This window comes from Ascochyta rabiei, chromosome 1, assembly GCF_004011695.2.
Source record: "Ascochyta rabiei chromosome 1, complete sequence".
Classification (NCBI taxonomy): domain Eukaryota; kingdom Fungi; phylum Ascomycota; class Dothideomycetes; order Pleosporales; family Didymellaceae; genus Ascochyta; species Ascochyta rabiei.
Window position 1 is genome coordinate 126,389 of NC_082405.1, and position 14,416 is coordinate 140,804.

Sequence of the window (14,416 nt, forward strand, 5' to 3'; positions counted from 1 at the left end):
TTAATGTTGTTCTGCTGTAGCAACCTCTCTAGGGTCTGTAATAATGCACTGTTATTACTAGTATTATTGCAAGTAATAGCAAGCAGTTATTTTATAGTTTTAGTTTCCTAAAGATGTTAAAGAACTTGCTGTGCTATAGAGGATCTTATATATTTTCTGCGTATAGAAATAAAGTCTAAAAGGACTTCTTGTAATTTCTAGCTCTTGTTTATATAGTAACCTTTAATAGCTAGAAAGCTAAGGTAATTACTTACAGTCTAGGCATCTAATATAATAGACAATTTAGTACTAGAACTAAGATCCTAGAGAAGAGAGTGTTCAGCAGCCTTAAATTAGCTCTAGAACATCTAGCCAAATTTATAGCAGGTAGTTATTACAGCTTCCAGCCTTAGGAAGTAGATAAATTGTTAGAATAATAGCTGTTTAATTGTTTAAAATAAGAGGTTGTTGTTAACAACTAATTGCATAAGCTCTGTTTTAAAGGCTAAAGCAGAGTATACAGGATTAGAAGAAAACTAGTTTTTATTTTACTGGCGGGCAGTGTATAGATATAATGGGAGGTTTAATAAAGCATAAGTAGGATTATTAATTTGTCTGCAGGCTTGTAAACTGTTACGATCTACAGAACACAGGAAGGATGTAAGCTAATTACAGTGTATAGGGCACAGTAAGTACAACAAGTTATTAGGGTCAGCGTAAGCAAACATGACAGCGTTAACACTTAGCAAGAAGCTAAGAATCACGTGATATGATTAGGCTTAGCATAATTAGTACAATTAGTAATTATTGTAATTAGTGATTAGTGTGATTAGTGATTAGTGTAATTAGTGATTAGTGTGATTAGTGATTAGTGCGATTAGAGGATCCTTAACACTAATCAGCCTATATTACCACTACTATTATTAAAGTAAATAGTTAAGTAGGAACACAACCCTTATAGTTTGTGTTTAACCTTATTAATTAAGTTTGTCTTTAGATTCTTAACCTGCGCTTAAACTAGACAGTCTACTCTGTACTATTTAGTGCACCCTATCTTTACAATCTTTGCTTAGTTAATACCCCTAACTAATCTACTAGTACTTATCCCTAAGAACTTGTCAGATTGGATGGTAATAGTAATGAGTTGATAATGATGTATTAATATTCTGTTGTTGTTCTATGTAAGGGTGATTTTCGTCTTATCTAGGTTTTGGTAGGGGCCCCTACACAGTTTCTTAGCAGGTATATTGCCTAACCTATTTCTCTACTACCTTTTATTTAACACACCCCCTTAGCTTAGAATCCTATTACAAGCTGTATAAACTAGTTAATTAACTCTTTAACATAAGGTCCTCTAGTTGCTTGTACATCTTCTTAAGCAGGATATCCCTTAATGTACCCTTCTAGCCCTTAATAAGTCCTAACTAATTAAGAAAGCTAGCCTATTTGCTAATTAGCAACAACTTTATAAATCTATCTGCAATTATATTGTTAGATAGGATATATTCTACTTTAATTATTTTACAGTTAACTTCTTATTATAACAAGTAGTTGTGTATATTAATATGCTAAAGTTTAATTTATATCTTAGCAACGTCTATAGTAACTAGATATATTATCTATATATTGTTACATTTAATAATAATTATAGGATTGCTTAGGGTTACCTAAAGCTCTTTTAACAGTTAAGAGGTAAATATTACTTCCTTAGCTACTTAAGACAGTGCTAGGAGCTTGGCCTTAGTAGTTAACGTTGTAACAGTATCTTGTTTATTTGCTCTCTAGGTAATAAGTCCTCTAAATAGCTTAATAGCGTATCCTTAGGAACTCTTCTAGTCTACAGTGTTATTAGCAAATAATGCGTTACTTACAACTTTAAGTCCTTTACCCTGTCTAAAGTTAAGTAACAGATTTCTTATCTTCTATAGGTACAGGAGCACTTAGTTAGCAGCGTCTTAGTGTTTATTACTTAGGTTAACTAGAAAGCGTATAAGTTGTAACGTGGCAAACGCTATATTAGGTTAAGTAGTTACTGCTGTAAATAACAGGGATCTAATATTTTGCTAATATTAATTAATCTCTAGCAGTTTAGCTAGACTGTTCCTAGACTTAAGTTTAATTTTAGACATTAGCGTATTATACCTTACGTTATATCTAATTACTAATTAACTAATCTTATTAATATATGTAGCTTATAACAATTTAATTGTCTATTACTATCTATTATATTAGACTTCTACACTAAGGAGCTATTAAAGGTTGTCTCCTCTAGTGTATAGGTAACGCTCCTGTATCTGTTTAATAGCATTATCTGCCTCTTGTTTATACTTTAGGTAGTACGCAATTATAATATTATTTATATAGAAGAAGATAATTATTCTATCCTTAATTATACAGTATAGCTCTTATAGTACTTATTTAAATCTAATTCTAGCTAATATTGCTGTAAATTCCTTCTGCTATAGTAGAGAGGAGATGCAGAGTCTATATAAGGCTTTTTGTACCTTTAGTGAGGTGCCTGTCTTCTAGTATCCTCTTAGCATCCTTATATATATTTTGTAGTTAATAGCTATATAGATAAACGCATTTATAGCACCTTATTATTTTAGTTTAAGATTATATTTTATAGTAATTACTATTAGTACTTTAAGTAATTAGCCTGTAAGTGTTGCTGTATACGTGTCTTGTAACATAATATTATATTATTAGTCTCCTCTAACTATAAGCCTTACTTTATACTTATTAAGGTAGTAGTATTTATTAAGCTTGTATGTATAGACCTACATACAGTTAAGTATTTATTATCTAGACTTCTAAACTAGAGCTACTAGAACTTTAGTCTATAACTCTATTTGTTTATAGCTTTATACGTGTTTATTTTCTGCTTATTTAAACATCTTGTAGAGAGGGTGCTCCTCTAGCTTTAAGTATACTGTAAGTATTAGTAGGAGTTTATTCTAATACAGCTTAATTCCCTTTACTATAATCCTCTTTAATTAAGCTTTATTAAAAGGTTTTCGTTTATATTAACTAAGGTGTCCTGCCTTAGTGCCTGCTATAAATGCAGCTCCCTACAGCGTTGTTACAGACGTTCGTTAGTCTTATTTAAGTTGGTCTGTTGTCTTATTAACGTACCCCACGGGCGAGCCGCTCAACGGGCGAGCCGCTCACTTTTGCCAAGCCCCCACTAAACTCCACCCTATTATGGCCCAAAACAACCTAGTTTGGTGCTGTAAAGTGCAGTATGGCCTGTAATACTATTTAGAAACTACTTCTACCTCTTTCTAACACGTTCGCGCGTTGTGTCCTGTCTGATTGCACTGTCCACAGCGTCTTTAGGAGGGCTCACCTCCTTTAGCACGCACCTGCTTCTTTACCTTCTTCCTATTACTACGCGCCCCAAACTCCTTTAGAGTTGTTAATTGCAGGCTATCCTTAACTGTTAGGGTCCCTTCTGCCTAAACTTGCTTTCTTTTGTGTGATTTTTGTTGTGTAGCTGCCTTATTAGCAGCTTAAAGCTAAGTAATCTCCTGTTGCGCTAACACTAGCTTATGCGCAATTATTGCTGCCTCTTTTACTACCTTCTTAAAAGCCTTAACTATAGAGGTAGGCAAACTATCTATATGCCTCTAAATCCTTGTCTTTATAAGCGTTAATTACGACCCAAGTTTAAGGGTGTTACTTAGGGTTTGCGACTGCCAGAGCTTGTTATTAACAGGTAGTAGTGGTGATAGAGTGCGCAACTTCACATTAAGGGCTATTATAACCCGGTCTAGGTTAAATAGGACTAATCTAGCACCTTAGAACCCTCCCTAGATGTTCTTAGAAGTAATTACAGTATTATAGGCGCGTATAAAGTATAGCAGGAACTCTATCTTTATAATATAGTTAATCTGGTTATATATAAGTATTTTAGCTTAGCGCCTATATGCCTTCTTTAAAGCAGTAAAAAAACCTACATTAAGGGGCTGTGTAAGGTGTAATAAGTAAGAAGGCAAACAGAGAGTAATAATCTTATTATCCTTACAGTATTGCTGGAATTTAAGAGAGTTATGGCTCTTATAACTATTAATAATAAGCAAACAGTAGGTGCTAATAGTACGCTCCTTTGTATGCCTATTCAAGTGCTTTAACTAGTTATAACCAAGCTTGTTAGTAGTCTAGCTGTTATTAGAGACTCTAATAACCCAGTTGTAAGGCAGATCCTCTTCTTTGTACCAGGCAGAGAGGTAGTAGTAGGCTTTAAAGATAAGGAAGGCTAGAATAGCCTATCCTTTGGTATTAATGCTTACTATAGCCGTAGCCCACTCTTGGTTGCCTGGCTAGATAGCCTTTAGCCGACCCTGTCGTTCTAAAGCTGTAACAACTGCTCCTAGGAAGATCTGGCCTATTATAAAGCCTGTCTTGTTAAAGTTGTATGTGTCTTTATCCTAGATGCTATACTTAGCTTTAATATTACCTACTAGGCCAAACCAGCCCTATAGAACCTCAGAATCCTTACAGAGGGCTCTCTTATAGTTGTACTTGCAATTAAACTTAACTTTAAGCTCTAGGTGTTGCTTAACAAACATACTAGGCCAGTTTATGCTAATAGGGCCTAGATTGCGCTTAGCGCGCAAAGAATTAGCCATAGTAGCTACATCTAAGAGCTAAGGGGAAAATCCTTACGCATCTAGCTTAAGAACATGCTTAATAATTACCTCCTCCTTATTGTTGTCTAGCTTCTGTAAGTTAGCTATAGAATCTGCGTGTAAAGGTCGTCCTGTATGTTGGTTGCTTAGTGTCTTTTAAGGGACCCTGTAGATAGCTGCACCGCGTTGCTAAGAGAGATTCGCGTCTTGTTTAAGAGCCTGGAGCGCAAGCTATATCTAAGCTTCCTTTAACGCGTCTAAATGGTGTTGTTAAGAAGACATTAGTGTAGGAGGAGAAGTTTAGTGGGGGCTTGGCAAAAGTAAGCAGCTCGTCTGTTAAGCGGCTTGCCTGTGGGGTACGTTATAGCTTATTAATTTAGTTAGGAATACTGCTAGCAGAGGAGTTAGTAGAGGCGTTGGGTATACCTCTACAATCTTTCTACCTTAGTAATATTAGGGTTGTTTAGCACGCAGAGTATTCTCCTGCGTTGTCTTATTCTTATAGAATATTTTAGTTTTAGATATATAGCTCTATATAGCCAGAAGTTTAACTATACTAATCTAAGTTACAATTTCCTCTAACATATTTTACATAAGGTTATCTATAATATCCTCTATTTTACTATTAAATATTGTTTCTTTATTAAACACTATATTACAGGTACTAATTACTTTAGCTATTAATAGGACCTAGATTTAGTATATGTTAGTAGACTAGTATCCTACTTAGTATCTAATCTATACCTTTAGGTCTAGTCTTTATAGCCTTAATTTTCTTTAATAAGTGTTATTAGTTATAGTAAATGCTTTGCATCTGTATACTCTTAAGTAAGCCTAGTTTAGTTTTTAAGTTCTAGTAACTATGCTATTTATATTAGCTATACGCGTAAAGAATATTTTATATAGTAGTCTCTACTTATTTAAATAATTTAGTGTCTAATTGTATAGGTATACTGCTGCTCTAGTAATTTCTAGCTAGAGTTCCTAAAGTAGATTTACGTCTAGTTAAATTGTGTATACCTTCTCTTTTATTACACCCCCTAAGCATTTAGCTCCTCTATTCTAAGCTTGTGTGTCTAGAGTAGAAGGCTTAAGTCTTATTAAGAGGGACGTGCACTATCTCTTAACCTCTTGTTTAACTATAATAATTTTGTTATTTATCTTAATTACCTTAACTACAATATTAAACTGTTTCTTTAAGAACTAGATAAAGATCCTAAGTAGACAGATAATAGATCTTACAGGCCTATTGTCCTTAAAGTAGAAGTCCTACACGTACTAAGATTGTTAGCAGGTAATAAGCATTTAACTATTTTCCTTGTTAAAGCTTCCTGCTTTATATTTATAGAAGTCTATAGCTATTCTTTTGCCTAGGCCTTTGTTATTTAATTTTAGGGTTCTTTATATTTAATGCTTTAATTTTAATTATCTATATATGTTATATTACACTGTTATAATACCATTAATCTTTACCCCCTTAGATTAATATATAAGGTGCTTAATTGCAGATAGTCCTAGATGTCTAAGCCTCTTATGCTATATTATAGCTGTTACTCTCTATAGTAATCTTCTATTGCAATTTATACGTATATAGAGTGCTGCTATAGCTATATTTAGTTATTTAATAACCTACTATCTAAAGCTTTCTGTTAGGATAGCTATAATGTTGCTGTTTCTTTAGCGTAGTATTATTAGATTTTCTTAGTTATCCTACTATATTCCTTGTCTTTAGAGTAACCTAAATAATACCAGGTTACAGAGGAAATCTAGGCACTACGCAACATTGTCTAAGCGTAGTACTTGTTTGCCTTAAGATCCCTTTGCTAATATATTAACAGTACTATATCCTTATATCTAGACCTTAGAGTTCCTAGTCTAGATATAATCTCCTATTGCTAGCTGGCGTACGTCTCTAAGTCTTAAGATGTTATTACAGATATACATAGTTAAGCTAGAATCTAGGAGAAATGCCTCCTTTTATAGATATCCTTAATTGCTTACACTACATACTGCGTTTATACTACCTTTATTAACCTAAGTAATTTTTCAGCTATCTAGTTACTTAATAATTTTATATAGTGGTTAAGACGTCTTAATGTGTAGAGTAATTAATTAAGACGCTGTTGTTATTTACAGTTACTTAGTCCCTTAAGACATTGCCTGTATTCTCTTTTGTAAGTTACTGTTATATTTAAGCTTGTACTGTACTAGTTTTGCAACACCTCTATTAAGCTTAAACTACTTAGGTGCCTTAGCTGTATTTACGTAGTAGTAGTTAGATATATTATAACACTGTTTACAGGCAGGATATATATCTTTAGCTCTTACTGTATTCCTCTCTAGGAACTGCTTAGTTCTGGCACTTTAGCTATCTATCTTTCTTTTACTTTGCCTAGGGTTTCCCTAGCCTTAATAATTATTATTAGATAGTACTCTTAGTTCTCTACTAAAGGCGTCCCTTTATAGGTTTAAGTTAGATTTACTGCTTACTGCGTATAATGCCTCTCTTACTACAAAGGCGCTCTTAGGCTTCCCTCTTAGTAGATATTAAAGGCTTGTATAATTATAGAAGAGTTTTATTATTCTTTTCCTATTTATAGCTTTCTTATTATATCCTAGCCTTTAGAACACTATAGTCTAGGTTAATGCTATCTTAGATACAGAGCCTAGAAAATTATTAATAACAGCTTATGTTTGTATAACCTCAGCTACCTTAAGGGTCTTAGCTTAAGTTACTACCTAATTGTATTTACTTAGCTATATCTCCTAATTTGCAGTTATTTACATTAGTCTAAGTGCAGCGTAGTGTCTTTCTTGTACTTATACCTGTTCTTTGTCTACGTCCACTCTAACAGTGTCTTAGAAGGTAGTTATCTATTTGTGCAGCGTTCTGTTTTCTATACAGCAGCTTAGCTACAGATATAGTGTTACTGTTATAAGAATATGCTTAACTATTCTTAATATTTTATTTTTCTTATCTTAATAGTCTTTCTTAAGTATCTTGTATAACTTAAGGTAAAGCTTATAGTCTTTGCAATCTTCTTTATATACCTCTTATCTCTTTTCTAAGAGGTCTAATACCTATATTAGGATTATAGGTGTTTACAGCGTAGTTATTAATATGTCTATTACTTTATGTGTTATTCTGCGCGTTCTGCTTTAACCTGCTTAGATTGTCTGTAATAACGTAGTTAAGGTGTTGCTTATGCTTATTACTAGTTTATATTGCGTAATTTCTAGAGGTAGTAGCGCCTCTGGTTGTATGCGTTAGAGTTACACCCCTTTAGGGTCTGCTAGCAGCTATATATCTTGCAACTAGCACTTAATCTTAAGTTAGCAGTACTAGGAGACCTAGTTGCTTAAGTTAGTGAGAATGACCGTCGCGTCTCTCTAGCTTTGGCTAGTTGCTATTTTGCTTGTTGTTAGCGCTTATTATAGCAGCAGTAAGACTCTTAATTATTAGATTAGATAGTAATAGTAATAAGTTAATAATAATGTATTAATGTTCTGTTGTTGTTCTATGTAAGGGTGATTTTTGTCTTATCTAGGTTCTAGTAGGGGCCCCTACACGGTTTCTTAGCAGTTATATTACCTAACCTATTTCTCTAATACCTTTTATTTAACACCTATTATAAAGCCTGTCTTGCGAAAGTTGTACGTGTCCTCATCCTAGATGCTATATTTGCTTTGGTGTTAGCTATTAGGCTAAACTAGCCCTGTAGAACCTTAGGATCCTTACAGAGGGATCTCTTATAGTTATACTTACAATTAAACTTAACTTTAAGCTCTAGGTGTTGCTTAACAAACGTACTAGGCTAGTTTGCGCTAATAGGGCCTAGATTGCGCTTAGCGCGCAAAGAATTAGCCATAGTAGCTACATCTAAGAGCTAAGGGGAAAATCCTTACGCATCTAAGTTAGCTTAAGAACATGTTTAATAATTACCTTCTTCTTATTATTATCTAGCTTCTGTAAGTTAGCTATAGAATCTGCGCGTAAAGGTTGTCCTGCGCGTTGTCTGCTTAGTGTAGCTTAAGGAACCCTGTAGATAGCAGCAGCGCGTCGCAGGGATAGAGTTGCGTCTTGTTAAAGAGCCTAGAGCGCAAGCTGTATTTAAGCTTCCTTTAACGTGTCTAAATAGTGTTGTTAAGAAGACATTAGTGTAGGAAGGGTGGTTTGGTGGGGGCTTGGCAAAAGTGTTCTACTCGCTTGGTGTTCCACTCGTCTGTGGGGTACGTTAGCTTAATTTTTTCTTTAAATAGGTTAACGTACTCTACGGTCGAGCGGATCACACAGTCGAGCGGATCACTCAAAACCCCACCAAAATTGTCCAAAACCACAACGCTTTATTTCAACAACCACGCAATAAAATCTTTTTAAAATCTCAGAATAGTATTGCATAGCTACTAGTAAGTACATACCTAGGTTTCAGCTTTATAGCTATAATAGGTATAGAAATAGCCTGCAAATTGTGCTAAACACCCCTGTAAAACAGTAATCGCTTAATAACTTCTGTGTTATAGATTCTAGCACTCTAAAACTTTTAAATACTATTATTTATATTAGTGCAGCCCTGTCCTGAATATTGTAGAAGATTTTATTGCGTGGTTGTTGAGATAAAGGGTTGTGGTTTTGGGCAATTTTGGTGGGGTTTTGAGTGATCCGCTCGACCGTGTGATCCGCTCGACCGTGGAGTACGTTAAAGTCTTTTATCTATTTATCTACGTTATCTAGAGCCTTACTAGCTTAGTACTGCTGCATAAAGGGCTTAATCTAGGTAAACACTTTGCTACGCATATAGCTAGCTGCAAGGACTACTTATTTAGCCTTAGGAACCTTCTTACCTTAGAAGGTTAAGAAGAGGTCCTACTATATAAGCTAGTTACTAAGCTTACTACACTTTCTATAGTAAAGGTTAGGCTTATTAATATTTATAGTGCTAGTAGTAACAGTTATATCTATATTAATGTTACTAAATGTAGAGTTACTAGGGGTAGCATAGGATCTAATAGTACTTATCTTAGGGGTGTTTTAAATGTTAAAGTTATACTTTAGTTAAAGACTGTAAGCACTAATCCTATTAGTTCTTAGAGATAAGTACTAGTAGATTAGTTAGGGTTATTAACTAAGCAAAGCTTATACAGATAGGGTGTAATAAATAGTACAGAGTAGACTGTCTAGTTTAAGAGTAGGTTAAGATTTTAAAGATAAACTTTATTAATAAGGTTAAATATAACCTATAAGGGTTGTGTATATACTAACTATACAATAAAGAGATATAGTACTTATTAATAAGTAACTAGAGTTAGTCTAATAAAGTATATAAGGGTGCTTATAGATAAGTATATTATACTATACTTATTAATAAGTAGTTATATATATTATGCTTATTAATAAGCAGTAATATATTATCCCTATCTGTTCTGTCCTTCTCTATAGTTTGTTCCTTTAGGGCGGAGTCAGGGGTCTTAGTTGGCTAGTACTTATGTTTGTGCCGTGCCCTGGCACAGGATTGTAACAGTCTCTAATAGTTGTAGGTATCCGCTACAAGGTGTATAGGAGCACTAGGATAGTTACATAGAGAATTGTTCTATTCCTATAGGTCTTGTACAAAAGTATACTTAAAAACTAACTATTTAGACCTGCTTCTCCTTATACCTTTATACCTTTAAGTGCTAGAAGGAATTGGAGTGTTAACTAGGATGTGGGATAGAAACAGGATGTAAAGGCACTAATTTGGAGGTGAGTTAGTCAGGACAGGGACCTTTAGAAGGACCGGTGCTTTACACGCAGTCAGCTCGGTCCGCAGTTAGCTTACATGAACGTTATCCTTCACTGCGACAATACCAGCCTCTGTTAGGTCTATCAGGGGGTGGCGTGTCCATTGTTACGCTATTTTCGGAAAAAATTGCGTTTAAGGAAATGTTCTTGCCAATATGGGTACAGTTGAATCTATCAGCCTGCGGGCGCTCTCACTGCCGCAGCATCCGAAGGATACTTCCGAAATACGGCCTGGCATAGCATGCTTTTTGCAATCTCAGCATCTGGCTGTGAACGTTCAGAAGTTACGTGCCAGTTGCTTATCTTTAGCTCGTCCTGACCATAGCGATCTTGGAGGGTGTTTAATACCTCCTCTCAGCAGGCGCGCAACATTGTTTGAAACTTAAACTAGGTATAGTACATATACAATTTGAACTAGTATCTAGCTTACTTATCTGTATAGGACCTAAGTGAAATCTACACTATCTGCAGTTATTAGCGTTACCAGTGAATGTGCATGGTACCTCGACCTGAGCAGGCGTCCATCCAGCACATTTGGGTAAAGCAGATCCATATGACTCGCACTTGCCAGCCTTAGAGTTCAGGATGCAAACTCCTCCACTTAAATCTTTAACTTGGCACAAAGAGTATCTACAGATTCAAGTTAGCAGGCTAGAATGCAGAGGTACCTTTAAGGGCAATTACTTGTGCGCGTTGTCATTTGCAGCGTAACAATTAGAGTTTGGAGTTTTCGTAGTGCATGTGCCACTAATAAACAGGAAAGCATTTTGTCCAGTTTTAGTAGCGCGTTTCTAAAGAAAGGTCAGTAAAACGACTTCAGGTGGGGCATCCAGGTTTACTTACAATAAGTATGTCGTTGGCCCCAGGTTTAGCGCCGTTCAAACATTCAGTAGGGAAGTTTGCTTTCGAAACGATGTCGTATTTGCCATCTGTAACATCAGACAAAAGACGGTCCATGTTAGGTATGTCATGCCTGGTGCCATCAGGGCAGGTAAAAGGTTTCTGAGTGAGCCAGGTCGAAGTAGAGCAGCCGCCGGCGTTATTGCACAGCTTAGGGTCCCATGCTGCGACAAGGAACGGAAGGGAGGCCAAAATAAGAGTATAGGAATGCATGGTAGGCTGATTGTTCAAAACTTTAACTTCAAGAGAAGAGGTAGTGTCTGAGTACGTGAACAAAGCTCGTCTTTATACCTACTTACCCAGTGCAAATCTCGGAAGTACCGGTACCGCAAGAGACGTCGCATTGTCGGGTTACCCTCAATCTGAATGAAAATTATGGAGCGAAAGTGCTCAGGGTTGTTCGTTGTTCTGTGTTGGTTGATTGGTGTTATGCTGCACAGGTATGTACCTTGAGCATCCATGTATATAAGGCCGGTGATCCGGAGAAACACCGCAACATGAATACTAGCAGACCCCCCTGCTAGTGATGACTGCAATGGCTCGCATAAACAGGAGACTACTACATTGTCATTGCAGCAGATACTATGATGATCCTGCCCGTGCTGACAGGGATTTCTCTGCTGATTGTTACCGCCTCGATGCGCGTCGATGTCGCCTCTGGGCTGACAGCTGCGGTTCAGAGAGTTGGAAAGACTTCTAAATGCTGTGTAGGTAAAATGGCCGATGTCTCAATATCTTGACATTTGATCGCGGCACTGCGAAGGACGGTGTGACTGCTCTCAACATTAGGAGCCGTCCGAAGTACTTCAAGTCTTTCTGGTGTTCGTTCAAAAATGGTTTCCATCCGACTAGGTACTAGTGGCTTTGCCAAGCCCACGTGACGGCGTGAATCCGCGTTTCCTCGATTCCCAGCCACCCCTCGACCTCACCACCAACTATCGTCATCAACACATCCATAAACGTCAACATCTTACTCTTACACAACGCGGCTGCAAATCACTCTTTGGTTGTCCCCTCCCACGAATCGCGCCCTCCGCCCCCGCTTCTCCCGTTGCACGTACCGAATACTCGACGTAGTCCACCATCCTTGCGATCTCACAAGGCCCCTGGCGGTAAAGGCAGACGACTCAGGTCCGGGTTTGATTTCGTCTTTCGGCTGCCGTCCGCGGGGTGGGCTTCAGCTCGTCTATTGCGCGCGTGTACCCGGTGTTTGCGACGGTCGTGGTGAACAACACACAGAGTCAAGGCTGCTCCAAAGCCTGGGCGGGCGGGTTCCCTTGCGCGTCCGCGTCGATAGGCTCTTTGGCTGCGACTACGCTAAGGGGGAATGTGGTGAGTACAAACGTGCTTTTGGGTAGCTAATATGAATTTCAATCTCGATTTCAAGGTGCTCGCTTATCCTGCTTCGAACCTGTCTGTTGATGAGCCCGTATCCCCGTCCCTTTGTTCCCTCGTCTTCCGATGTGATGACGCCAAGGTCGCAACCCTGCTGCTCGTGGCTAGGACCCCCACAGCCCATGGCACGGACAGCCAGTTCGTGCTGCAGTATGATGCTGATACATTGATGCCCTATACGGCCAAACTGTGTAGCGGCAACGGACATGTCTCGCAATCTCAATTGGACAAGATCCTGCCAGTAAAGGGCAAGGGCAAAAAGCGCCCTGATATCAAGACCCTCGACCTGTCGATCAAGGGCCCATGCCCTCTCTGGAGTTCGGCCAATGACCCAGCCTTCAGCCCCAAGCCTGGATTTGAGCCCGCTTTCCAGACACTCGTCGATCTTGCCAAAGCAACAAGGGTTCATGTTGTTCTTGACTACAGCCACGTGCGCAAGCAATATCAGGGCATGTTCAAAGCTTTCAGCAGGGCAACCAGGGGCCTAGTCGGCTACCCTGTGGAAGGCCTCCTTGTTGAACAAGGGTTGAGAAAAACAAGCTGGAAGGTGTTTGCGCCTACTGAGGATGCTGGAGCGCCGCCTGCTTACGAGGGCTCTCGCTCCCGTAAGCGTTCAAGACAGGGTAACTTGCTCAGCATCCCTGGCTGGTGCCCATAAACTGACCCGCGCAGAAAGCTCCAGCTCACCTATCCAGCCGCCGAGGTACTGGACTCCAAATTCGCCGACCGGATCGCACGCGTCCGAGAGGACCATACCATTCAGTCCAGAGGCGGCAGCTGCAGCTCTTAGACGAGCGGAACTCGAATATCAGACTGACGTGATCAATGCGGCCTTTGAGAAGCGGCTATCTGCCCATCTCGACGAAGTGCGCGCTCTGCAGGTGAAAGCAATTGACTCTGCAGTTGCCACACATCTTCCAGCCTACCTCGCCACAGATCGACTTGCTGAGGCCGTCGACGCCGCGGTCAGCAGACAGCTCGACACTGCCCTGCAGGCCCTCCTCCCCAACGCCGTCGAAGATCTCCTTGTGCCGAAAGACCCACCCAGCTCCCCCGCCACTTCTTTCACCTCTCACGATTCGCGCGGTAACAGACACCCCAAGCTGCCACCGCTTACACGCGTCGGTCGGACTATGCTCCCCCACCTGCGTACCCATCTCAACGAACAATTCCATCTCTATCAGAAACAACAGCTCCAGCGTTTCAAGAACCTTGCGGACAGGACGTTCGACGAGCTTGAGAGGGCGGCCTACGACGACCGTGCACGCGAGCACGCCGACTTTGAAACAGAGATGGAAGAACACAAAGCCGAGATTTCAGTAATGAAGAAAGACACTCTCGACGGCCTCTGGCGACAGGGCAATGAAATGCTCGAGCAGGGCAAAGACGTGTGCTTAGATTTTGGCAAAGACATTAATGAACAATTGTTTGGGCTTTGTGACAAGATTGATAAGCTGAACAGGCATGCGCTAAGGAGGATGGTTGCCGCTGAGGTCAGCAAGCAGCAAAGGAAGAAGGAGGGTCTACCAAGGGGGTGGGGGAGGAATATGCTGAGCGGAGAGCATAAACTGTTGGGGAGGAGACGGGAGATGGAGGAGGAGGCTTGGGTTGACGTTTGATCTAATGCTTTGAATAATAAAGTCACGACATCTCTACGGCATAGTATGTCCCTAACGCTACTGCGACGACATAAGCCCTATCATGGCTCCGCCTCAAGTCCCACGCGGCCCTA

At 39.0% G+C, this 14,416-nt stretch overlaps 2 protein-coding genes across 2 annotated transcripts, besides 23 other annotated features; one reads left to right on the forward strand and one right to left on the reverse strand.

The window, feature by feature from the left end:
• Positions 1–270: part of a dispersed repeat that runs on past the window's edge.
• Positions 1–9,852: part of a mobile genetic element that runs on past the window's edge.
• Positions 611–791: a mobile genetic element.
• Positions 792–853: a tandem repeat.
• Positions 854–1,094: a mobile genetic element.
• Positions 1,096–3,108: a mobile genetic element.
• Positions 3,097–4,974: a mobile genetic element.
• Positions 3,901–4,109: a mobile genetic element.
• Positions 3,901–4,112: a mobile genetic element.
• Positions 3,907–4,097: a mobile genetic element.
• Positions 4,972–4,998: a mobile genetic element.
• Positions 4,999–7,419: a mobile genetic element.
• Positions 5,995–6,037: a tandem repeat.
• Positions 7,420–8,235: a mobile genetic element.
• Positions 8,079–8,112: a tandem repeat.
• Positions 8,222–8,848: a mobile genetic element.
• Positions 8,360–8,391: a tandem repeat.
• Positions 8,872–9,320: a dispersed repeat.
• Positions 9,302–10,130: a mobile genetic element.
• Positions 9,304–9,852: a long terminal repeat.
• Positions 9,531–9,583: a tandem repeat.
• Positions 9,853–9,856: a direct repeat.
• Positions 10,115–10,164: a dispersed repeat.
• Positions 10,165–10,850: 686 nt separating this feature from the next.
• On the reverse strand, positions 10,851–11,502 carry EKO05_0000012 (uncharacterized protein; the record flags this gene model as incomplete). Its single annotated transcript, XM_059635358.1, has 3 exons — positions 10,851–11,019; positions 11,074–11,180; positions 11,233–11,502. The coding sequence occupies 3 exons, from the start codon at positions 11,500–11,502 to the stop codon at positions 10,851–10,853; spliced, it is 546 nt and encodes a 181-aa protein (XP_059491341.1).
• A 1,150-nt stretch (positions 11,503–12,652) lies between these two features.
• On the forward strand, positions 12,653–14,303 carry EKO05_0000013 (uncharacterized protein; the record flags this gene model as incomplete). Its single annotated transcript, XM_059635359.1, has 2 exons — positions 12,653–13,307; positions 13,357–14,303. 2 exons carry the CDS (start codon positions 12,653–12,655, stop codon positions 14,301–14,303), a joined length of 1,602 nt encoding a protein of 533 aa, XP_059491342.1.
• Positions 14,304–14,416: the final 113 nt, after the last annotated feature.